Consider the following 26,660-nt stretch of genomic DNA (forward strand, 5'->3'; position numbering starts at 1 on the left):
GATTTTATATTTTCAATTTTTGGGCAGATATATGCATGTTGTGTGGATATTTTGAGGCGTCACACCATGTTTGTACTGCACAGGATTGAAATGTATTGAATACATGTAGAATGCTGTGTGGCATTCCTATCAGTCTCTCAGCATGGAGATGAATGTTCCCACTGACAGCAGAATCAGAGTTCAGTCGGTGGTGCAGTGTCCTGCTGGGCTGGGCTGCCCCTATCTGTCCCTCTCACTCCACTAGCATGCAGCTATCCACAGGAAACACAGAAAACTTGCACAATAAACATCCAAGTTTACTTCGTCCGAGTCGGACCTTGCTTTGTCTTTGCTTGCATTTAAACAAATTCTCCTCAAACGGCAAATAAGTCTCCGCTTTGGAAAATTATTGACACACATACGACACCTCACAGTTTATTTTTCATGATTTACAGCATGTTTTCACTCTCCTGTTTTCCCTTCCCCATAAATGGAAAAAAGCAGCACAAAGGGACTCTATCGAAATGGAAATGAGAATTTGATATTGTAAGTTACAGACAGCATCTGTTTGCAGGAGATATGCTTGTGCATTGGTATGTGTGAGCTATTTCTTCAAGTGTCTGGCATTGATGGCCTAGCGGTTGCTGTAAAGATTGACAAAAATTCAGTGATTCCCAGTAAATGGGCTGTGGTGGCGAGGTGCCAAGTCTGTAATGGAATCCTGCAGCGTTCAGCAGTCCCGACAGGAGCTCGCGTCCATCCCAATCCCATAACCTATCCCGACAGCACACATTTTCCCATTACAGGCGGTGGAAAAGCCATCCACACTGAAACCGGTTGCTGTCATTGTGGGATATACAACATGTTTGGCTGGTTGAGGGAGGCAGTATATTAGGGGTGGTGAGAGTGAAGCTGTGCATGGCTGGGCAAAAGGTATGAAACCAGAAGTGTGTTTTGTTGTTGGTCTTGTTTCATTTAGAGGCACAGCAGGTGCTGGAGAGAGGGGAAGGCAAGGGCACAGAGGACAGGTATTCCAGTATTTTTCAGCTATCTTTACTTGATGATGCAAGCTTATGTCTGCTTCATCCTAGTCTTTTTCATTTTTAATATTCATTAGGAACTTTCCTTTTTTGACCTTTTAAATGGCTATCATGATACTGAAAATTCATATTTTGTATACTCTGAGAAAACAAAAGAACATAAAGCTTTCCTTTAACTAAAGAGCTCATGCTTTTACAACCAAAATACAGTCCTCTCACAAAAATATATTTTCAACAAAACCTGGTCACATGAAACTCTAAAGAGCTTCTTAGACACTTTTCATAACAATTCTTTGAAGCAGTGTTCATGGGCATTACATTTGCGTGGAGACATTTGGGCTAAATTCCTCATTATTGCATGACAGGGACACCTGCTGGGAGAGGAAAGAAAACAACTGCACATGCAAGCAGCTCAGTGGCAGGGCTTGGGTTTCACTGTTCAGAGAAATTTCTAGAAATAATGGCACTGAGGAATAAAAACAATGAAAAGGCATTTCTTTTGCAGAATAAAAGTGCACTGTTGACTGTGTCATGCATGTTTGCAGCGATGCTGCATGGTGTTTGCAGGTATTTTCTTATGATGGAGAGATGTGGATAGGGAGAGTTCAGTAAAATCTATAGGTGCTGTGGAAAGAGATGTTATTGCTGTCTTGATGAAGGAAGTTCACAAAGTTTTGTGAGGAACTTTTTTTTCTGTTTTGCAGTTTTATGAAAGTGTTGTGTGTTTTGGAATGACAAGGATGTGTGTGTATATCTGTGGAGGGCCTTTGGGCTGTGTGAGTGGGCTGGGCCTCCACACACACAGACACGCACAAACACACGCGCACACACATACACACACACATACACGGGATCAGAGGCAGAGCGGCTCTCACCCCTGCCTCCCTTTGATCTGTGTCCCCAGGCCTGCCTGCCCGCGCGGCGCTGCACCGTACCACGCACGCTGACACCATGCTCACCAGCGACTCCCCACAACTGTCTGAGAGAGATAAGCCAGGGGAGACTCCAAACTGTGCTGCTGCTCTTCCATTAGCTAGCGCAGACGCTTCTTTTAAAAACGGGATGAATTATTTTTAAGAAGCAAGCTCTGCCGTTGCCAAAAAAAAATGGAGAGGGGAAAATGTACGGAACAATCTGGAGCTCTGGCTTCATTCCGCCTCCCTCCCTGACTTCTAACAAGACATTCTGCACCTGAATACCAATGAGAGGGGGAGATTCATGTAGTCCCCCACATTATTAAAACTTGGGCATTAAGCCGCTCACCGGGCACTGTGTCAGCTGGCAGGCTCCACTGACAACAAATCAAAGGGGATGAGCACATAGCCTGCATTCATAGCTCAGCCACTCGCAGAGCAAGAGGGGGAATACATACTGGTTAATTAGAACTCCCATTAAAACAAATACTGTTTCAATTTGGCAAGTATAAAAAAAGATGTAAGAGGCTTTCAGAAAAAAGAGACCTGCTGTTGGCAGCTGCCAAGAAAATCCAGGGACTGTAAATCATATCCACTGGCTATACTGCTTCTGCACAGATTATTAGTGTTTGCTGTTGTTTTGCAACACTTTTGAACTCTGAGGAAAGATTCTCTGTCTGTGACACCAAAAACGTGTATGTACACATGCCGGGGTCGCATTGCATTTGGCTTACGTCTCCTGCATGATAACATGTCTCGGTTTGTTTTTGCCGCTTGCAAAGACTTCTCCGCATGGACGGCAGCTTATATGAAGTATGACATAACTAATAGCATTGTTTCTCAGTCTAAACTCACAACTTTAATATCAATTTGAGCTATGAGAGAGCCTCATCATGGACATACCTGCTGCTTTACATGCAGACCTCATGTGATAGTAGCTGAGACAGTATTTTAGTGTACTGTGTCTTTACCTGAGCCATTTGTTGCTCACTCCATCTTTTATGTCTCTCGAGCATCCAAGTGAAGCCATTCTCTTTTCATTCCAAAATATTTTGGTCGGAGCTTTGTGTATTCATAATCTATTTTTCACCTACCACCTTTCCTTCCCTACATTTGGCTTTTTGTCATCCCATGATGCCTTGCCAATGGTGCTTTGCTCTCTCTCGCTCTCACTCTCTCTCTCTCTCTCTCTCTCTCTCTCTCTCTTTCTCTCTCTCCCCACCTTCTTCTCTTGCTCCAACTCTCTCCCCTGGAGAGGCAGCTCTTCTCCCTACGCCCAGATGAAAGGCTATGGCGGACAATAAAAATGCTATTTAAATGCAAGGGTGTTTGTGTGCGGGTGAGAGATATTTCCTGCTGAAAGTGAGCTGCTGCATCCTGATAAATAGTAAATATAAGGGAATGTGATTTACATTTATCTTGCAGAAGCAGCCAATATGAATTTCAGTAAATCCTAGAAGATGGGGATTTAAGTAGAAAATGACTGAGACTGATTCACATGCTGTGTGTCCCACGCAGTTGAAATGTCTATAAGGTGGAGAGTGATACTGCCTTTATTAAAGTATAGGCACAGACATCGATCCTATCTAAAATACCTATTACACACAGGCATACACTGTGTCACACGCTCATCTGTGGAGATTTCCAGCCTTGTACGCGTACAATTTGAAGGTGACTTGCGCTGAAATAATATTGAGAATATTAAAAAATAATAATAATATCCACTTGTAATAGCAGGCTGCTGGGCAGGTGAAGTATCTGTGGGGCATACGTTTGTTGACCTATCACTCTGGGGTCAAGGGTCAGGGTGCAGGGGGGTTATGGGATGACTGGGGAGAAGAAGAGCTGGTTTTGCTGTGAACCTGCCCCGCTAGCCGGAGGTTCGGGATGTTGTCTAGCTGCATGTGGTTCCTGTTAGTTCCAGATGCCACTCTGACAGGTGCATAGCTGTGATTAATACTCTCTCTGACTTTTTCTCTCACCCACGTTTTCTCACTCTGTCCCCCTCCCTCTGTCTCTGTCTGCATGTCCCTCATTGGTTTTTCGGTCCCGATTCCCTTCACCTGCCTTTCCCACTGGGAACTCATGCTCGCGACCCCTTTGCAAAGTTTATTTAACACTCACAGTTTTTCTAGCCTTTGTTAAAAGGCTACAAAAATATGAGTATCTATTGCCAGCATGGTTCATTGCACGTGTCTCTTTCTCTCTCCTCCTGTCTTCCTTCTGACAATAAGATGAGACTATGGGAGTTGGTTGGGTCCTCAGCTGGTTGTCTCATGCAGCAGCTTTCCCCTCTCAGTCTCCAGCTGAGAGCTATTTCACTATTTATTTACATGTAATTATGGCTATGAGGTGCAGATATTAACACTGTCAAGAACAATTTGACCTGACATTTTTCACTAGACCTGGCCCCTGCTGTTTCTAGCAAACAACCCCCACCCCCCCCTCTTTTCTCCTTCTCTCCCTCAATCCGCCTCGCTTTGCTCCTGGAGCTGCTCCCTCGCACACACACAGGCCCTGCCTCGCTGAAACCACTCTCCTGGAATCAGAAAATCTGCCGTTTAATTTAGAAGAGGCGTCGGTGCAAGGTGCGGAGAGTCGGAGTCTGTGTGTGTGCGCGCTTTGAAGGGGCCTCTCTTGTTCCCAGTGGCTGAATCCATCCCATAGTTACTCAAGCATATCACTAGCAAAGAATAGAGGATTGCTCCCCACACGTTCTCCAATTGCAGTCCAATAGACGGCATATTAACCTCTGGTTAGTGCAGGGCCAAGTTTATAGCTTATACTGTGGGGTGTTTAGGGGGACGAAGGGGGGGGGCTTCCTCCAGCTTGAGCAGCTGTGCTTTCTTGAACGCTAACACTAGCATTAGTGAACGTGGCCTAGAGAGGATTTAACGTAATTAAAATTTGAAAAGAGAGAGAGGGTTGAGGTGTGGACAACCCTAAAATAAATATGAATTATATTCCACTTCTGCTTGTTTTAGTTTCCTTATGCATGAGCAGTTTTATAGAGGGAGAAGAGACACAGGCACAGGATGGCTAACATGTTGTGAGGAGTGACAGCTTGTTCCAGTGCCCGCTAATCGTCCTCATCTGTGCCTGACTTGTCAATGCCCAGATTCTGTCATTGCCAATCAGCCACTTAATTGAACACAATTAACACCCCAACCCAACCCCCTATACGCACCACATTCTTCAAAGGCCCATTTCTCTGCCTCCGGCACCAACCCCCCACCCTTCCTCCCATTCTACCTCTCATTCTGCTTCTGTCTCTTCATCCTATGGCGCTGGTGGAAGACACTTTTCAGTTTTTATTAATGTGCCTCGGCCAATTAACACAGTGGCATGCAGGCCAGAGCACGTCATCTGCTGCCTGCCACCATCCCGGCTGTCTGCTGCGGCCCCACGCCACCCCTCGCGCCACCTCCACCGTGACCAAAACGCTTTAATTCAATTTATGCAATCACTGTTATTTTTAAATAGTCATTTTGTCTGCTCAGATGAGGGGCCTTACTGCCCGCTGGGCCGGCCCTCTCATGTGAGGGATGGGGGAAGGGTGGGACGTTGTGGGAGCAGGAGTCGACTGACTTGGGGAGTGGGGGAGTAGGGGGGGGGGGGGGTCCCTGATATTTTCATTTACTATTTATTTCCTTCACTTTTGTTTTGTGTCACATTATTATATGCTTGATTCATATTTAATTTTCAGTATTTAGGGCAATGGGAATAAAGGGTTTATTTAATAAAGTCACTAAAGGAAATTTAATATTTAAACATTTCTTTCAATGTATACATTTTTTAATATTCTTTATTTCATTTTTTTGGCTCCTCTCAAAGTCAGACAGTTTCCAGACACTGGATCTGTGTGACTCCCGGGTCACAGAATTAAGCAGTGTTCTCTTCCTGTAATCACACCCTCAGGACTGGCCTTCAAATATTGATCTGAAATTCAGTGTCATCACTGTGGATCTTTCATCATTCTCTGCTGAAGCGGGTATCAGCCGGGCAGATCTGCTAAGGTGCAAGATGCTATTCTGCACCACTCAGATAACTTACAGACATTTGGAGTGCTCATTTTTCCCTGTCTGCCCCGGTGACCTCTGCCTAACTTAAAGGTACATCTTGGGGGCATTTGATTTGGGCAGAACGGGGAGCTATCGGTGACAGAGGAACTAATCCAGTCTTGCGCAGATTAAGAGTATTTGTGGAGTGGGGTGTGTTGGCGCTGGCGCCGGGAATGGAACAGAAGGGGCTCCTATCAGCTCTCCAGGCAGGCTAGCCCTCAGGCCAGCACAGTCCTACAGGAGTCTTTGTACTTCCCAAAGCCTCCACTTTCCTCTCACTCACTCTATATCACTTTCTCTTCTCTCTTCTGCCCCCCTCGTCCTCTTTCTATAGGCTATCGTATTTTCACTGCTCCATTTCCTCTCTTTACACTTGTGAATTTGTGTTGTTTTAGTCTGTCACAAGAGTTCATTTGCCCACCTATTATCGTCAGGTGTGTCAATAGAAGACAAGCAGTTGCAATAGGGTATATACTTATAGATTGGAGGAAAATCTATACTGCTAACTATAAAAACATATAAATGCTGCACATTTCAATATAAAATAGTTTCTCATCAAAAATAGGGCAATACCCCTGACAAATTTAAATTTAAAAATTGATGGTGAGCAGTGCATCTGCATTTTCTTTCTCAATTGACTTTTTGTTTTTATTTTTTCTTGTTCTTCAGCTCTGTCTTTGTCACGTTGTTTTACTCTGGAAAGAAATTCAACAAAGAACAACTCGTCAAACATTCACGCAGACAAAAAAAAATGTAATTTGGCTGTTGAAGAAATTAGGGAGGTATGAAAGGGGCTCTTTTTGTGTCTCAAGTGCGCTATTTATTTATCTGAAAGGATGCACATTGTATCAATTTACAATTCCCCATTCACTTCGCCACAGGCTGGAGGGCTCAGAAGTTGAGAGAATTAATTACTTTTTTATTATTATTAGTAAGTAAGTAAGTAATCTATCTGTAGAGAGGGAGCGGAAAAAGGAGAGGGAGAGGGTGAGGATGGGTGGGTGTAGGGGGTGAGGATGTGTGGGTGTGGGGGGTGAGGGAGGCAGGGAACGCCCTGGAGCATTGTCCTTTAAACTAGGTCCTGGCTCATATTATCTCCCAAACCAGCACTCACACAACGTCAAACAACAAACGAACTCTGAGCTGCTAAGGACGCTGTATGCAAGGAAAAGGAGGGAAGTGGGGGGAGAGGGAGAGAGAGAGAGAGAGGGAGGGAGGGATGGAAGTCTTCTCTGTGAGGGTGTAAAGTGAATGTTAGGAAAAATAATGTGTTTTTTTTCTCAGCTCTAACATTTTAAGCAATTCACACTCCACAAGTCTGAGATGCATCATTTCACATTTGAGTATCCTCCTGCTGTACTGGAGCTCTTTAAGTGAAACCTCATCAAATGCTGCATCAAAAAGCTTTCCATTGCTCTCTCAGAGGAAATTCACTGGCTAGGAGTTTCAATCAACGCTGCCAGAATTCACTATAAAGTTTTGTTTTAAATATTAAGTAACAGAAATATGTTGAGATTTCCAGCTACAACTGGTTTTTACAAGCTTGTGTGACTGAATGCCATTTAACACCTGAATGTGGGTTGAAATAACTTTATGGGGACAGAAAAGTAGCAAAGCCCTGCAATGGAAAATGGCCTATATGGATAACATAAAACATACTGTAAATGTGGGTGGAAGAACTTGCAAGGACTTGTGCTGAGAGTCTAAAGTGACTCGAGCTTTGTCTGGTCTGACAACCGGAGCACTTTCATCACAGTTTGGTGAAACAGATTTTTTTTTTAATATAGTAAACAAAATATTACTGATTCAAAGTTAATGAGATCCTGACAGAATAATTTACCTTCCCCCTTCCAACAAAGATTCAATCATTAAGACAAAATCCTCTTGTGGGATGGACAACTGAAGGATAGCTACATCCTCACAGATGACAACACTTGTCAGACTCTGAAGTGGCGGACCCATCCTAATTTGCTAAAATAGCACAGCTGCAACAATGTCTATGATAAGAAGTCATTTTCTTTTGAAGAACTTTTATAAGCATGAATAATAATCGGGCAAATTGTTGGCTATTCTATTTCATAAGGAAGCGATGTAATCAAGCTTCAATTAAGCAATGACTAAAATGGACTCATGCCCTCCAGCTGTCTCTCTCAGGACACTTAACAAGCTCTCCACTTCAGCCATCGCAAACTATCAGTACGTTCTTCTCTCATTCTCTTCAGAATGCGCAGTTCAGCTCCATATGGGAGGGAGCATCACATGTGTCCAGCATGAAGAGAGCCATGAATCTCCCTCTTATGGATAGATGTCACATGCTTTGTGTGCAGATGTGGATGGGACGGTGGGGGTTTCCATACTGATAGAATTAACATGTGGAAATGACTAACCAGCCTTTATGTTTCTGATGTGCTTCGAGTGCTTCATATTTCCTGGGAGGCCTTTTCTAGAGATATGATTAATTTGCAGAATATAGTTAATTTTCCCTCTGTGGGATAGTCCTGTCTGAGTATTGTTAGTGCATCATTTGTGGACTATTGAGCTTGCCCCTGCTTTACCTCTATGGTTGTAGTGTGTGTGTGTGTGTGTGTGTGTGAGTGTGTGCACGCATGAGTGTGTGTTCGTGTGTGCATGTATGCAAACATACTGTATGTCTGCGTGTGTATCACCCCTGGGTAACCACCTCCATGATGGGCTAATTGGTTTAGCAGCCAAGGGGCCAAAGGCCACTGCAGCATAGCGAAACTCAACATGAACCCGATGTTGAAAGGAAGGCTTCCCTGCTATAGGAGGGAAGCATGTGTGGGACAATTCCCTTTTTACCACCCCCCCTCCCACACACACACACACACACACTCACACACACACACACACACACTCCGCTTTCCTTTTTCACTTAAAGAAACTCACAGCATAAGAAAACAAAATTCTTCACAGTATTCTGGGCTGCTGTGCTTCAGACTGTAGTAACACTAGAGGTAATCTCTTCAATTTTAACATATTTTGAGACCTTCTTCTGACGAGTGTCACATGCTATTACATTAATCTAAAATATTGAATTGAAAGCTTTTATACACTATGAATAATATACACACTGTAATATTCAAGCGAGCCCCAACCTGCAGTATCAGCGGGCCTCTCAGTAAGGTTTGTGGAGCCTACTTTGTGTGGGGATCTGAGGGGATCATTTACCAGTTCCAACTCCATTACTATTCATGAGATGGGTAGGCTAGGGGCGAGGGATTAGGGACTCCCTTGGTGCTTGTTGTGCTGTAGGCTCGGGCTCAGGCCTTAGGCTCCGGGACAGGGGCTGTCTGGCACGGATGGTGGGTCTATTATCACCCTGGGACCCTTCTGTCCCACAGCAGAATACTTACTGGCAGTGCCAGTTAATGGAAACAGTCTCTCTTGTTCCCTTTCTCCTTTTTTTAACCTCATCACCCTCCTTGTATCCTTACCCCTGCTCTTTAAAAAAAAGTGGAAGTTTTTCCCATTCCCTATTTCAAAGTTGAAATGGTATATTTCTATTGGTATCTTTACCGTGAAGTGCTAGGATGGCACTATATTTGCAGGAAAAAAGTAGTTTCCCTCAACTCTGTCAATGCTTTGATCCTCAATTTTCCAAATTTCTAACATCCTCCGTTCCCCCTTCCCCCCAGGTGATGAGTATCCTGAGTAACCCCAGCGCCGTACCCTCCCAGCCCCAGCACGACTTTTCCATTTCCCCCCTGCACAGCAGCCTGGAGAGCTCCAACCCCATCTCAGCCAGCTGCAGCCAGCGCTCTGACACCATCAAGGGTGTGGACAGCCTGGCTTCCTCCCAGTCATACTGCCCCCCCACCTACAGCGCCACCAGCTACAGCGTGGACCCCGTCACTGCAGGCTACCAGTACAGCCAGTATGGTCAGAGTAAGTAAACCCTGTGTTCATGTTTGTCTGTGTGTGTTTAGCTCGAATGTTGCATAATCAAGTTTTTTTTCCGTTTTATTTGTAGAAACAAATGCACATCATTTGTTAATATCCTCCATTTATATATATATAATATCCAAATTTAAAAAGCCTATGAAATGATGCCCAACTCCCAGTTGAGAGAGCCTCCTGACCTTTGCACCCTAGTTGGTGGAGGCAGACACGTGCTCTTGATAAAGACCCCCTTCACCCCACCAACACCACCACCATCCTTCAAGAGAGCTGCCTTAGTCACACCCCACTCCACTTGGATGGGAAAGAGGAGAGGGCCACTTCAAAGAGCGGCACACCCTCAGGGGCCACAGTGTCCTCTTGCCCACCTCTCTTTCTCTCCCTCTTTCTTCAGTCTCCATCACACACACATACACACACCCTCAGGGCAGGAAAGAGTTGCTTTATTAGATTAGCATAATTGACTGATGCTGTCACAGCCATTCATGAGAGGTAAAATGAAGCACACTTCCCTAAGAAGCCAGCCAGCGCCAGCTAGACGACATTTGTTTGTATTTATTTGCAGGATCTTGTGATGAACTGATGTATTGTGCATCTGCTAGGTTTTTTAAAATTTTTTAGATGTGTTTTTGTTGTGGTGTGCCAACGCATGTGAGCGTGCGCTGGTGAGAGTATGCGTGCCTATCTGTCACGTTTTGCGTGTGCTCACCAGTGTTTTGTCAGCAACTAGAAACTGATGGCAGTGCGGATGTGAGCTGATGTGAGGTTAATTAAGATGGTGATTGAGCACAGTAGATGGGTAATGAATGGAGGAGAGAGGAGAGAGCTGCTGTCTGAGGATGAAAATGATCGGCCATGTGGAGTATGGAGAGCATGAAATCAGAGATGCCAAGTGTAATGAAGACTGGCACATAGAACACACACAGGGACCCGTCTGAGTGACAGCATGGAGACTTTACCAGGATGCACATGCTCCGTGCCAGCAGCATGCCAACCTCAGACAAGGAACAGGGGAGGGGTTTTTATCTTTCTCTCTCTCTCTGTGAATTGTTTTTCATTTGACTCACTCACTTCTGCCACAACTTATTTCAGCCTTAATCAGAGGAATGAAATGAAAGTGAATAGGACATATGTCTCAGGAATCTACCACCTGTCTGTGTGTAGACTAACATTTTTTTTCTTCCTATGTGTTCCTGTGTAGCTGCTGTAGACTACCTGGCTAAGAACGTAAGCTTGTCCACCCAGAGGAGGATGAAACTTGGAGACCACTCAGCCGTGCTAGGACTGCTGCAGGTGGAGACGGGACAGGCCTACTAAAGCCCTGGGGACACACCCTGCACCTCTCCTTGCCCTTTGCCACCCTCCTCCATGCTCCATCAAGTCTGGACTCCAGCTCGCCTCTCTGCTGCTCCCTCAGTAGCCCGGCCATGACATCAGCGCTCTCTGTGCACCAGAGAAACTGACGCTTGTGGGTGTGACAAGGTTCTTTCGGGGAATGGAACTAAACTTTTCACGCCTCTGTCAACCACCAGGCGGTTATGTACCCTCTCTTCTCAATCTCTGGGTGTTGCTGCCTGCTCCTTGTCCTCCTACCCCTGCCCCAAACACTGTTTTGTTTTCAGAGGGCCAGACAGGACCCCAGATGAGCCGAGGATGCCGCTCTTTGTCATGGCTGCAGTCCGGCACACATTTAGAGCCATCAACAACATGTACTTTGACCTTGCTGTTCATAGTAGTTAACAAAGCCAATATCATTTGAGCGACTCTTATTCTTGTTCCTTTTTGATATTGTTAAGATTATTGTTGCTGTTATATGATTATGGTTAATGTGATTTATGTTGTTCTTTGATTCCATTCGTATCTCTTTTTTCTCTGTTAGATGTTGGTTTGTAAAACACAGTGGATGACTGACATGATTTGGGAGTGAGTGTCTGTTGCGTATGCATGTTTGCGTGTTGGCACAGTCACACACAGAGAGAGGATGATTGTTTTCCAAGCTGCTGTTCCTCTGCCTGTTCTCTGAGCTCTAATGTTCGTGAGCGATTTGACCTTCCCACTTTCATATTCATCTTGACATTCCTAAAGAACTTGGCCACTCTGTGGGAAGTCTGGCTGGAGGGATTCTGCAGGGAATTAAAGCAGCGTTTTGGCGGCCAATAGCTTTCCCCTTCTAACCTCCATCCCATCCTTAGCCGCGGTCCATGGGGAGGGGGCATTGTTTGTAAAAACAGGATTGGAGAAATTAATGTATTTTGTTTAGAAATATGGACCTTGCCAAGGAGGGCTAACTCAATCTCCCCCCACCCCCTTCAACCCTTCCCAAATCCCATCTGCCAGGAAATCCTGTGTAATTTAAACAGTGTAAAGCAGATTAAATCACACAAATATAATGTCAAAGCTAATTCACAGTGACCCTTCCCCTCACTAGCCAGTATTTCTGTTTTTATAGAGTCATTAGCACATTTTGTAAATGCACCTTCAGTTGGTTTCCACTTTCAGACTAAATAAGCATTCCTTCGAAACATTCCAAAGGCTCCATCTACAAATATATAAGCATTCCAACGCTTTCTGTTACGAGATTAAAAAGTACACAAGCTGTGCCATTCACATGCACTCTGGAAAATCATTTAATCCAGTCAGTTGTGAAAGGGCACAGGTAACACCGCTGATTTGCCCCCCCCCCCCCCGGTTCTGACTGGAGCCCCTTATAATCCTCCGCTTTGACGTACTCACTCAAATGTACAAAAAAGAAGAAAAAATTAAAGAATAGTGGATCTGAGACATTTGTGTAGTGCTCATAGTTGACTTCTGACATGATCCAGGACCAGCGGTTCCCTCAAAATGTGTTTTTTCCCCCACTAGCATCAGTGTAATGATGTACACAGAATTGTTAACTTTAAAACAGGATCTGGTCCTCAGTCGCCTTTAAAACTGAAACCTGTACAGTAGCCGGAGCAGATTGTGTATTGTTTGTTTATAAAGAGTATGTTTTATACTAAAACAAAACTATGTTGAGTGGTAGGTAAGCAAGGGATCTGTGGAAGTAAATGTTTGATTTGAGTTTCCTTAACTGGCTTGTTTTCTGTTGGTTTTGTTTTAAATTGTATTTAATTGGTTTACTTGTTTTGACCAAAAGTTTTGTTTCTGTTTTAGGCCCAGGTACAAATGGAAAATTTGTATAAATTAGAAAAAAAATGTTGATTCCATTGAAATTGTTCAAATAATGAAAATTGTATAAAAGAGGATCAAACTGAGCTCAATGGAAAATGAAAGCTGACACAGATAGACTCCCTGGACCACAGGACCGCTGTATATTTGGAAGGTGGCAGGATGAAACTTCATGCGTCAGAGCATTTTGAGGGTGTTTTTGACCACCTGATCTTACAGACTGATTATTAGCGCAGACCAGACCATGCCTGGACCGTGGACCTGGACTTTTTGATGTCAACGGTGCAGCATGACAACAAGGCTAGTGAAGACAGCCTCTCTGCTCTGGGAAAACTGAATCGAGTCACATTTGATTTGTGGACCAATAAGACTTCAGGAGGAAAAGTCTTGCTCAAAGTAAAATGCTGACTCCGCACTGAATCGCAGCAGTTACAACTGCTCCGCTTAGAAGCCTCACTCGTGTATATTTTAAAAAGGAAGAATTTTAGAATCGTCTTTAGTGTATCAAACCCATTTCTAACACTTGCGTCAATAAACATTTGGATATTTAAAGCATACAACTCCCTAACCCCCCCCCTCCCTCCCGTCTGTTTGAACCTTAACCTGTTTAGTTGCTTTCTGACATCTGTGCTTTGCTTTACTCCTTCTTCTGTTCCGCATGTGTGTATATTATCATGGTATAATTTATTCTGCTGTATGAAGTATTAGAGTAGTGGGAAACTTGTATTGGTATTTACTACCTTCAGCCTGTTGGTGTGTTTACTGTAACACTGGCGTAACTGTTATCAATTAAAGATACAAAACTGATTCTGCCATTTGTCTCTTTTTTTGTTGTTTGAATTGTTTCTTTTTTTACACATTCACCTGTGAATGTATTGATCTCTTAAGTTATATCATGAAGCAAGAATGCCAGAATTCCTCTGGTTCCTCTTCTCAAATGTGAGAATTTGCTAATTGCACTATTGTGTATCACTATGAATTTAAAACAAAACAATTTAAACAATTTAAAACACACACACTAAAGACATCAACTTGAGTTCTGAGAAACTGTAGCCATTTAAAAAATATATTTTTTAACATTTAACAGACTAAAAATATATTGATTAATCACAAAACTATCTGCAGATTAATAAATGAAAATAAAGGCTGCTTGCAGCCAGATGTGTGCACATATTGTATGTATGCACACATAATCATATGTACATAGCCTGTGTATATATGTATGTATGCATGCATGTGTGTGTCCTCCATGTGTGGAGTCAGCGGGCCACCAGTGACTGTTCCAGTGCTGGTGATGTGATTAGGGAGTGATGAGAGCTCAGATGTCCTACACTCAGAGAGACAGACTCAGAGTGTGTCTGGTTGCAGCTGGAAGTCATTCTTTCTGCCCGTTGACCAGCAGCACTCTTCACTCCGCTGCTAGCCGGGGAATGATGTCTGCAAATCTCTGCGGCATGGTGTGAATACAGGGGAACTGTGGAAGCACACCACTGTGCTTTATGTTACACGTCAAAACAGTTGGATTCATTCAGTGTTTACCGTTAGCACTGCTGGAGGTATGTCAAACATGTCTTAAGTATGTTCCAGTGGTAAAGACTGATTTTCAACTCATTTCAAACATGTTTGATATGTCTGCAGTCTTTGTAGCTATAAATTGTCACATAATCTGGTGTAAATTAGTAAAGACAGCAAATCATGCCAAGTTGCTGTGTGAGAGACGTATTTACATTTTATATACCACAAAATAATGCCAATACTTTACTGTTCATTTGCAATTATATGAAACTAATTGAAGGCATCACTAATCACAAGTATTAACATCATTAACATCAAATTGTATTATGTGATACATTTGATGCTAAATAAAGTAAGTACTGATCTGAATAACTTCTATTTAGATGGTGTTATCATGAGGTAGCTATCATTCATATTTCATAGTTTGTCTGAGTTGAACAGCTCAGCGAGTATAAATAGATGCAAAAATATTTAGTATTCCCTTTAGATTTACAGATTCAAATCAGCTACAAACTGTAGTGTTATCACCACATTATATCATCAAGGCTCAGTTAGATTTGATGCAAATGAAAATTATCTTCAGTGTCTAATTACAAAACACTTTTTTTTAACAGGGGCCTTCTTGGTTCTGGAAAAGAACGTCAATGAGGCAGAAATATAGCCAATTTTTCGTTTTTAAGATATTTTTTTTGCTGGTGGGCAGGTAGGGGAGGGAGAGATGGATATGACATGCAACAAAGGTCACTGGCTGGAATCAAACCAGGGATGTCATGTGGCATGCACAGTAACAATTCCCCTATCAGGGTGCTAGCCCCAAAGGGAATTTTCAGTATCAGTTCATTCAATTTGAGGATTTCTGTGCATCCTCTTGACATATTTAATATGCACTGTTAGGTGGCTCTTTGCCTGCTTGTGTCAACCCTCATATATTCCTCTAAAAGTTTGTGTTCTGGTTGTCCAGATTAGACCTTGGCATGTGCTATGGTTGTCCCTTTTGCTCCAGCTTGTCTACTGAGGTGCCGGCCCAAGAGTTTTGTCTCTCTGGTCTGCTGTCACTCAGACTGGACGAGGTGGCAGCTCAGGCAGTGGTGTGTGGGAGAGCTTTGTGACACTTCCCTCATCTCCTCCTTTGATCCCCTAATTGATTGACTACAGGAGCAGAGGATAAACAGAGCCCACAAGAGCCGATTCCACTCGCCTTTCTGGAGTGGTTTAGATAAAGTGCAGAGGCCCGAGCTCTTCGTTCCTCCTCTCCCCTCTCTATATGGACATGCGACCATTGAAGGTGGCTCTGTGCCACGGTAGCTTAGCTGTGGGCTGTGTCCTCAGGCCCAGGGCTTGCGTACTGCCCCTGTGCATAAATGGCTGGCGGTAATGGGTTTGTTTAGATCACAGGGATGGAAATGAAAACTCCTGAGCCTCGCTGTAGAGACCAGGAGGCCCTATCGCTCAGGAAGTAGTGATAGGGAAGTCATAGACCTAGCCTGGTCATACTCACTTTCAGAATGAGCCATGGAATAGAGGCTGTGATTCAGATCTAATTTAGGACCAGGCTCCTGAACCTGGCCATGCTGTGATAAATAACCTGCTGCTGAAGAGTCAGGAAAGCCATGAAGAAAAAAAAAGAAGGGCCCTCTCTTTTCAGAAGCAAAAACAGGCCAAAAATGTCTCTATTTTAAAGAAAATGTGTTTGTGTTTGAAAAACATGACTTTAGGACGATTTATACCAGATATGATAATTATATTCTAATTTTACAAATCTGTCTTTAGAAAGAGAGTTCAGAGCCGTGTGCAGGTATGCTAAGAAATGATTAAGAGATGCTCTGGGGGTCTTGGTTTTATTCTTCGAGATTATGTGTCACAGGGAGTAAAAAGCTCCCAGCTGTCGCCATGAAAGCACTTACAGTATAATAATCCTCCAAATCCTGTAATTATGCCAGCATACGCCGTGTACCTGAGCCTCAGCTTTGCGCTCGTCACCTCCAGGAGCCCACTGACACAGACACACAGCTTGGTATGCATATATCTCCTTCCCAACTGTGTGTTTTGCATAGGGAGAAAATCTTATTTTCAGAACATTTTAGGTATTTTGAATTTCACGGTTACCCCTCTCAGGTATTATAGATAGATAATCTGTCATGTATAAGTAAAAAGCAAGAGCTCAAATAAGGTATTGTCGTAGCTTAAACTCATATAATTTACCAGAAGCTGTATCCCAATTATAAAATCTTTCACCTGTGTTTCATTTGATCAGCTAACTAATATGTCATAAGCTCAATCTTGGCTTGAAATAAAACAAATACATACTGTATATACACACACATAATTTGACACCTCCCTTAAAGTAGTTTGAAAAAAACAAAAACAAAAGGAGAAAAAAGTCAAAGTAAAGTTGTAAATCTAAGAAATCAGAGCAAGATAAAAATCACTGTGAAGCCAAGCTTGATTTACATTTAAAATCTGAGCTGTGCTCTCAAACTAATTAATATTAATAACAAAAATGGAAATGAGTGCAGTGGCGGCCCTAAGTGAAGAACAAGCTGGGTGCATTCAGTCAGGAGATTCATATATAAGCCCTTTCTCAGGAGAAGTGCTCTAAACAGGCGTGACGGCAGGGCATAGACCGCCATACACAGAGACAATTTTTCTAGATAATAGCCTATCACGCAGGATACAATTTAAATTAAAAAATGCAATTTTCACCTTGAAATGAACAAATGATTACAATTTCTATACAAATTAAGGCATCCAGGCTGTGCCTCAGTACTGTGCCAAGGCCATGAAACCTGACATAATTACCATGAAATACATTTTCAAATATTTGTATTTTGTCCATCGCTTTAAAACATGCCACTCTGCCTTCTGTGGGTTTGTGATCTCACCTTCTGGGGAAAATACATAAAAAAGAGAGAAAATCATCAGAGATGAAAAGCTCTTCAACAGGAGAGATAAAAATATGGGAAAAAAACAACCTCCCATACACACAGTAAATCAGCGCAGCTCAGCACAGCGGCCCCCGGAGCTATCTCTAAAAGCCAAATTACTGCTTCTTATCTAAGGAATCATATCTACTAGTTATCTGCTCCTGAGATAGGCTCCTCTCTCTCTTGTGCCTTGTGCTCATCGCCAGAAATGCTATTTATTTGTGATTACAGACACCCTTTGAATAAAAGATGTTTGTGTTTGAGATCCAAAGTTTCGGCAGATTCTGAACTCTTCAGATTCTTCAGAGAGGAGAGTATTGAAGGCAGAACACCTTATTTGGGCAGGGTTGCTGGGGGTGGTCTGCTGCAGAGAGAAGGATGAAAGTGTAGCCGATGGGAAATATGAGACAAGACCTCAAACTTCTCTGACGCTTCATATCACACATGCTTTCGGAGGGGATTCATACTGAGATGAGGTGTCGAATTGACTTTAAATGCAGAACTTTATGTTTGAAACACATGGAGACAGGAAGTTCTGGAATATATTTGGTAGAAAGCTGCCAAAAGCGGAAAAGTTTTGGGTTAGAGTTTCTCTACTTAGATATTAGTGTCCTTAACTGTGAGGAAACAGAGAAAAATGAAACATAATGTTTCTAGCTAATTAATGGGCTTGTAAAATTAACTATTACAAGCTACTTCATTAACATGAGCAGGAAAATAGTGAATACAATACTGAATACACTGACTGAAATCTTCATTATAATATTAAAATGCATGGTCACAGTGTCACTTCTTTCCTTTATGTTTACTTGAGTCTAATAAAAATAAGAGAGCAATGTTTTTGAAAGCTTAACACTGATCTTGACATCTTCTATTCTCATGTTTCATCATAAAATGTTGATTTCCATCTGAAAAGCCCCTCCAAATTTTACAAATACAAATAAACTTAAAACAAAGCACAATAAAGAAGCTCTCTCTGTTGTCCACAAAACAATTCTTGGCCCAAAAATTGGAAAGTAGTTAAATTATTTTACCTTGCTAAGAGATTATTCCAAATATTTTGAGCAAAGTTACGTTTTGATTGTCAGTAATACATGATAGACGACTTGTTGAGATGATTATTTTTAAGTGCCTCCTTTCCCCTTCCATTTTTTTTACCTTCCCACTCTTTCCCTCCATCTGTTGAAGTCCCTCAGCCAGAAAGGCGCACATCAGATTTCAATAGTTGACCTCTTAATGCTGAGGTCAGTGCTGCACCGGCAGCGATTTCACACTCAAGATGAAAGGGAAATGAACACTGAGGATGCTGGGGGTGACATGGGGCCCTGACCACACTAGCCATTGCCACTCTAACCGCTTCACTGCACCAGGCTGGGATCTGAGATGAGCCAAGGAGGAGGTGTTAAGATTGGGGTTTTGCCACCTGTATAGCAATAGTTAAAATCACTGACCTAAAGTACCAATCAAAAGTTTGAACAGACTTTCTAATTTTTAATAAGATGGGAAGGTGTCCAAACTTTTGATTGGTACTGTAAGACAATTATGCACTAATTGGTTTTCTGTGATGTTTAATTTCTGATAAATCTACTTGCACTACTGATTTCTGTTGCAACACAGGCAATATGAAAACAAATCCAGGCACATACACATCAAGCAGGTCTACTATTAGAGAGAACTGAACCCCAATGTGACTGAAACACAGAGACTCTCTGTATCACGCTCTCCACTAGCTAGTGGACCCTGACAGATTTGTCTTTTCCACCAATCAGCCTGGACGATCTTAAAAGTCTCCTGATGCTTAGTGTCAGACTCATGGCTGGCCTACCCAGTTACAACCGCCTGCTACTGGTGCATTTCTCTGCGGCCATTATTGAATGAACACTGAGACAAGGCTAGCAGTGAATGGACAGTTTGGTTACACCGCCGTGAGGCTTGAGCTCCTCAGAGTAATGTACCGCTTAAGTACCTGTCAGCTTTATAAAGGAGGGAGTAGACTGTGTAAATGTGTGTGTAAATAGAGTGTCAGATCAGGACCCCAGGGAGCGGAGGTGGGGAGCGTGCATGTGTGTGTGTGTGTGTGTGCTTGTGTGCACATGCGCATGCTCTTTTGTTCACTGATGCATATGTAGGCGCATGTGTGTGTTACTGTGTGTGTGCATGTGAGTGTCACAATAATGATCATTTAACCCTCCTCAGCATTCCCCAGGGCTCCACGCTCTCCTTTCGACTCTGCAGTGCTCTAGGCTCTCTCTCTCTCTCTTTCTCTCTCTCTCTCTCTCTCTCTCTCTCTCTCTCTCTCTCCCTCTCTCTCTCTCTCTCTGTCTGTCTCTCTCTCTCTCTCTCTCTCTCTCTCTCTGCCTCCTCTGTCTGCTCCTCACGGCTGGGCACAGTTGGGGAGCAGCTCCTTATTCATTCATGAGAGAAGCACTGGATAAATAAAAAGGTTCATTACTGTGCTAAAGTGTTACTAATGACATGTACCTGCCACTGAGCACCTCCGAAAATCTAATGTGACACACTAGAATGGAAAATCTATTCTGCAGCGCCAAGGCCTCCAATGGTGCTAGCACATACTCTATGGAAATTTCTCTCCGCTTGCCCTCCAATTGTGTCTCTCTAAAACCAATATTTACAATCCCATAGCCATTATGTCCTACTACGCCCTCTGCGCCTGCTGTTGCGACCTCCATATTAGCTGAAAATTGGACTTTGCAAACTTAGCAGGGGAGAAGAGACTCTTCTCACAGATGAGAGGGGGCAGCACCAGGGGACTCAGCATGAGGCACGCGGTGCCTCTCAACTCCCTGCTGCCCCAACCCTAAACTGACAACACCCATCAAATGCCAAACAAAAACCCAGAAAAACTTGCCATGCTGAATTCCATCATTCAGTCTCTTCCATTCAGTTGATGATAAAACATTAACCGACAATTTAAAAGACATCTTATGAAAATACTGAATGTCTTCTTTGAGTGTTTGTTTTGTTTCACTTGAGATATGAGTTCTCTTTTACCACTAAAATGTGACACTTATTCATGTACATATGCAAATAAGCACTTGTGCAGTAAGCATGCTTTTGTAATAGTCTGGTTAATATAGCCAAATCCACAAAGTTTACTTGAAAAGGGGCTGAATGAAAAAGCTTTTCCATCTCCCAATGGAACAGGGCTTAACATACATTTTTCTGAAATCCCTAATTTTTTATAAAGATGTTATACTGTTTAATTTCGATGCATATTGTGTATGTGTCTTAGCATGTAAACATAATGGCTGTTTTATTATTTTGCCACAATTGTAATTTATATTATCTTTTTTATTTTATTTTATTCATAGCTTATAAAATCTTAAAGATTATTGGATTTTGGAGGGTTTTGCATAAAAAGATTGGTCAGTCAGAAAATTTAGAGCAGACTACCATATTTTCTAATCAAGCAACCAAACTGTTTAAAGGCTTTTCACTTTAAGTTATGAGTAATTAACCCAAAATTTCCTTATCAAACTTGATTATTGTGATTAGATATTGTAAATATATTGATATATTGTACATGTTTTGTAGACTCTATTGATAAGTTAAATCAAATTGTAAATTACATTATTTACATGTAGCAGGATTAGGCGGGGCAATAAGGGTTGTGCAATATTACATTACTGTTGCTCTAATCATGTGTTTCTGATGCACTTAATTATGTGTGAGTGTGTGAGTGTGTGTGCGAGTGTGGGCATTGTTTTTTAGAGACTGCACAAGCAAATCTCGTTGTGCTGTTTACTGCATAATGACAATAAAATTGATTCTGATTCTGATTCTGATTTTGTAATTTAAACCTTTTGGAAATATGCAATCCTAGTAAACTAGCTAGTCACCTAACCAATCAACAACTGGATGAACGTGGGTTATTGAAACATTTCACATAAACGTTTGTTAAATATAATTATAAACATTTAATGTGTAATTGGCAACTTTCTTATGACAGTGGGCAGTGTTCTTACTTTTTTATCAAATGTGAAATGTAAACTGTAGTAATGTACAAGACATTTTAAAAAGTGAGATAAATGTTAACAAGATGCTGTCTTACTACTGGAGATGTATTTAACATACGTGGGCCAAGATATCCAGGAGCGTGTAATCGCTAGTTGCCAAAAATGTGAATTTGCATAAAATATCAGTCTAACCTGAATACAAAGTGTTTCTCCTTATTATTCAGTTGTTGTTTTTAAGCTGTTACTGTATCACCACTCAAAAACAACTGACAGTTAAAATATTAAAAATCCAGTAGTCAGCTGTGGGTTTTTGTTGAAGCCAGCTGTGGTTGTTGTTCAGCCTCCTGAGCTAAAAGACTTGTTGCATCTTTAAGAGCTCGGTATCTAATTGAATGATGGGCTCCATCAGTGTCTCAGCAGAGTCTTAAATGACTGTTTGCTCAACATGTCTGCCCATTTCCACTGATTAATTCATATGAAGCCAAACGAAATGTTCTGCCTTGTTTGTCATGTTACATTGGAGCCTTGCAGTCTTTCCCCTGTCAGGATGAATGCTTTTAGACTTGAAGAGAACCACTGGGACATCAAGAAATATACAAAATCATATCAGAATACAGGTAGATTGATAGATTTTTCTTTCCCATAAAATACAAATCATATATTGATTTTACCAATAGTTACTGCATATTCAGTGATTTACTAATTATTTGCAAGTATATCATATCTATATCTCTATATATAAGTATTAAATCTTGGCAGAAAGAGATATTCAACACAGTTTGTGGGTTTACAGTAGCAGCATGTCCACACCACAAATGTATATCATTCTCCAATGTAAAAATGCATTACAAATGAATGGATCTTAAGAAATGGATTGGTTCACCTGCTGGGTTGTTGCTGTTTTTTAACTAAACACCATTCATTGCCATTCGATTTGAAAAGGTGTAGACAGACACCCATGAGACTTTTCCTTGGCCACTCTAACTTGAGCAAAATTTCACAATTATTTCTCTACACATTTGTGCACTGTTGTCAAATCTATTCTGTTTTCAAGCTGAAACACAGGAAATACGTTTTCCTTAGTGCATCACACTGACCAAAACCTGTTTGACTAGTTGTGATTAGACATGAACAGCAACAAGAGGCAAAAATAATCAAAGATGGTAACAATGTAAGAACAAACCTTTACCAAAGCAGAACAGATTCAACAACAGAGCACAAATTTGATTGCAGTGTAGTTGTAATTAAAGGGATTGTTCAGATAATATAACATTAGTGATGCATGAATATTTGGTCAAGCCAGTTTCCAGTGGTCGAAGGCGTTAGCTAACAGCAGGATGAAAAGAAAAGACAAATCGAGCCAAGTCCATTTTGATTTGTTTTTGTCAAATAAGGGCCAGTGATGAAACTTCAATCTGATTAAGATTATACAGACAGAGTCACAAAACAAGAATTTTAACCCCGATTTTGGATGAAAGGGAGAAAGGTACAGTTTGCAATATCTTTTCTTCATCTGTCTCAGGTCCTTTCAGAGCGAATCCACTATGAGAAGCTACAGGTAGAGGATGAGGCAGCAGGCGTTCAGATGTTGGATATTTTTGGTGATGAGGTTTAATCAGCTTCTGAAATACTCTCCTGTCAGCTATTACTGGCTGCATGTATGTATATGTGTGTTTGTGGGCATGGCACAGAGTTGTTTTACATCCAACAGCATATGTTATTCTTCTTACCAGAAGAACAGAAATTCAAAGATCATTACCCTCATGATAAATCTTTTTGTTGACTAAATACTCAGTGGTGTTGTAATATCACAGACCTTGTGACAGCCACAGTAATTATCTCCCCTCCCAACGCTTCCCAAGGGTCCTATAAACCACATTAGCCACTCTAGCAGGCAGATCATTTAGACTTATATGAGGTGCCTCCTCTGAACATCACTACACCAGTCCGCCAAAGCAGCTACATCCAGAATTTGACACAGCTGTACATATTCAAATATGATCATTTCATTATAATGTGCACTTGCTGCATGAAATCTGTGCATATTGGAGTTAGCATTTGTTTTTGCCTTATTTTTTGGTAAATTTCCAACACAAACAGATTTGTGATTTAGGTCTTCATTTTCTAAAATTACAAAATTAGGGCTTGATTGAGCATGCATTTGTTGCACTGTGTCTCTTTGAAAAGGCAGCTCACTTCCTTATTCAGCAACCTGTTCAGCCAGTGATTGACTTTTCCCTCCGCACCCCTCCAGCAGAAGAAGGAACAGAGCTTAAACCTGTTACTGTCAGCTTCTCACCTGGATCATAAGAACTCCTGCTCGGAGCATGCAAACCAATATCCTCCTATTCTTTGCTCAGCCGCCCAGGATTCACAGCAATAGCTTTTCACAAAGACCAGGGCAGAGCGCGCTCCGTGTTATCTTATTGAGTTACCTGTAGCTAAGCTCTGAGCGAGCACACACAATGGCAGACAGTTAATGACAGTGCAGGGCCTAACCCCTTGTCCCCGGCCTTTCCCTGAGCCTCATTTCCGCGCGGCGGCTGCCATTTCACAGCTGTTAGCCACAGACTCTCTTTGTCATGATTAAGGACAAATTAATAGATGCCTCCTGGTAATCAGCTTTCATTAGGGCTGTCAAACCGTCAGTGGCGTTCGCTCAGTGCACTGGACACGGGATGATCACCTCCCAGTTGAGAGACACTACAGCTGGCTGTGTGCGGCTGTGGTACTGCCTCTCAGCTGCTGTATTTGTGTGCTTGGTGTGGCTAAAGTGTGGGTAACCAGTGCATTAGCACGCTCCTTCGTGGCACAAGTGCTTGTAGTTGGTGCATTAACAGTGCTCCGTGTGGAGCTGCAAGATGGAGGTCATCGTTGGAATGACATAAAGAGTAGTCTTTCTGCTGGGTGTAATTGGCCCCAGCATGCTGAAAATGGACTGTGAAATGTAAGGGGGGGTCAAATAATTGATTTCCCCCCGAATGCAGAATCCAGGGCAGGGCTGTTTAGTGAGTAATTTACAAGAGCAGTTCAGCCCAGGCTGACTGGCATATCTGTTGAAAGTTCCCAGGGGCATGCGAAGAGATAACACACACCTGAGACCCTGGAGCAGATGGACAGCAGTCACTGTGCTACTCAGAGGGCAGAGAGGATCCACATCAAACTTCTCTCCACACATCTATGTATGCAGAGGGGATATATGTGCACATACATGCATGCACACACACACATACTCAGAGGATGATGGACACAGGCTATTGTATGTAGAAATAGACTCTCTCCTCTCACTCTGTCCATCTCTCTTTCTCCGTCTGTCCATCTCTCTCCCCCTCTCTCCCTCTCTCTCTGCAGCATTTCTGGAATTGATGAAATAAACTTATCAGACTTCCAGCAAGTTTGGCATTGTGCGAGAGAGCTGAAGTCATTTCAGTATGTAGATTTCAGACTTAAACCCATAACCGTGTTGCATGGTGCATGACCACCCCCACCTGCTGGAGAGGGAAGGCTGGGGTGTGCATGATGGGATAGGGATGTCTGTAAGACAGGATATAGCCTGGTCCTCTGTATGTTTAGTGATTTTTCTCCACTGCAGCCTAAGGGAATTAAGACAATAGCCTTATGTCAGATAGCATAATCTAGTGACAAAATGGCATTTTCTTTGCTTTGCCAAAATTGGGCTCAAATACATGTGTAAGCTAATTGAGAAAAACCAGCTGCTTAGCCATCTGCATGGGTAAAATTGGTTTCATTTTCGATTTGGAGAATTTCTCGTTAAGTAAGAAGATGAGTGACGATTGTCAAGATCGATGATCTCTATAATTTGAATTTATAGGAAACACAATGATTGGCTATTGTTTTCTTGCACCACAAAGTCATTGCTGTCAAATATGTAGATGAGCCACCCAGAGCTGGTATATTGTGTTCATCACAACAAGGCATTTGTATGATGCACAGTCAGTGCTCTTCAATTTTCTTAAGCATCTTGGTAAATTGCACCAAACAATTTTCAAGATCAATTCCAGCATCAAAAACAATGAACACAAATCCCATTTCTTCAACCCATATTGTGTTGGAGAGGGCCCCTGTGTTTGCATGAAGGTAATTACAGTGGGATTTGATGTTGTGGTGTGCCCAGAATTCTCCAGCTTTAGATCAGGCTCAGGGTGCTCCACCCCATTAATACTCCATATGGGGAACCCAGCTGTGATCAGAATTGGAAGAGCGGGAGGGGAAATCGATTTCATTTGCAGGATTATTGATGTAACCAAGATGCCGTTTGTATGAAACATAAAGTCTCATTTCAGAGGTTATGGATAAAAGTGGATTGAGGGGCTGGCTGTTTGTTTTATTCAATGAAACATTACAGAACAGAGAAGTCAATATACACACTGGTGTACAGTCCTCACCCGCAATGCACCACATTAAAGCTTTGCAGCAAGTTTTTTTCTTTTCTTCTTTTTTTCATATCTACCTGCCTATACTATCACAAACCATTGTATACAACATAGTGATAAATGTAGAGAAATCTACAGCAAGCATTGAAGGTAAAATGTGTAAAGAAAATGTGGCTTAACATATGTATGAAAAAAAGAATGTGGAGAAATTATTATAATAATAGTGATTTACTGCATTACATGAGGTTCTAAAAAAAAGGGGGAGGGGGGAGGGGGTTCAAAGCAAACACATAATGTTGGCAGTGAGAACTGACCTGGCATTCAGCCTTTTTCACCCTTTGCCAAATTTTCCCCCTCCACCTGTTCCCTACATTTTTTAGGAGGCTTTAAAAGTCAGGCTGATGTGCTGGCGAGGTGATCACCCATACATTAAAAACAGTATCAGACTTTCCCAGGGTTCAGATGGCCTAACAGCTGGATCTTTCAACTGAATCCATCCTTCTCTCCTACTATTCCTCCTTGTTTTCTTCCTTCTCTATGCCCAGTGCGAAACCATTGTAGTTCCCACAAGTAGAAGAGCAGCAGTTGGAGTGATGGCAAGCCAGATGGGAAAGGTTTTTTTTTTCCTTTCTCTCTTTTTTTTCTGGGTTCACAGCATTCCACTGATGACAACAGCAGGGTCAAGACAAGGTAAAGTCCTCTATAAAATATTTCATCATACCTTTGATTACACTTTATAGATAAAGAAAGAAATTATTTTTCTTCTGACA

The 26,660-nt window shown here is 42.2% G+C and overlaps 1 protein-coding gene across 4 annotated transcripts in view; it reads left to right on the forward strand.

Moving 5' to 3' along the window:
- The window catches only part of pax7a (paired box 7a), a 44,351-nt gene extending 33,122 nt beyond the window's left edge, over positions 1-11,229 (forward strand). For all 4 annotated transcript variants that reach the window (XM_053316434.1, XM_053316436.1, XM_053316438.1 and 1 more), the window contains exons 8-9: positions 9,651-9,900; positions 11,114-11,229. In XM_053316434.1, coding sequence (XP_053172409.1) covers positions 9,651-9,900; positions 11,114-11,229 — 366 coding nt within the window. The remainder of the gene's footprint in view (positions 1-9,650; positions 9,901-11,113) is intronic.
- Positions 11,230-26,660: the final 15,431 nt, after the last annotated feature.

This window comes from Scomber japonicus, chromosome 3, assembly GCF_027409825.1.
Source record: "Scomber japonicus isolate fScoJap1 chromosome 3, fScoJap1.pri, whole genome shotgun sequence".
NCBI classification, from domain to species: Eukaryota; Metazoa; Chordata; class Actinopteri; order Scombriformes; family Scombridae; genus Scomber; species Scomber japonicus.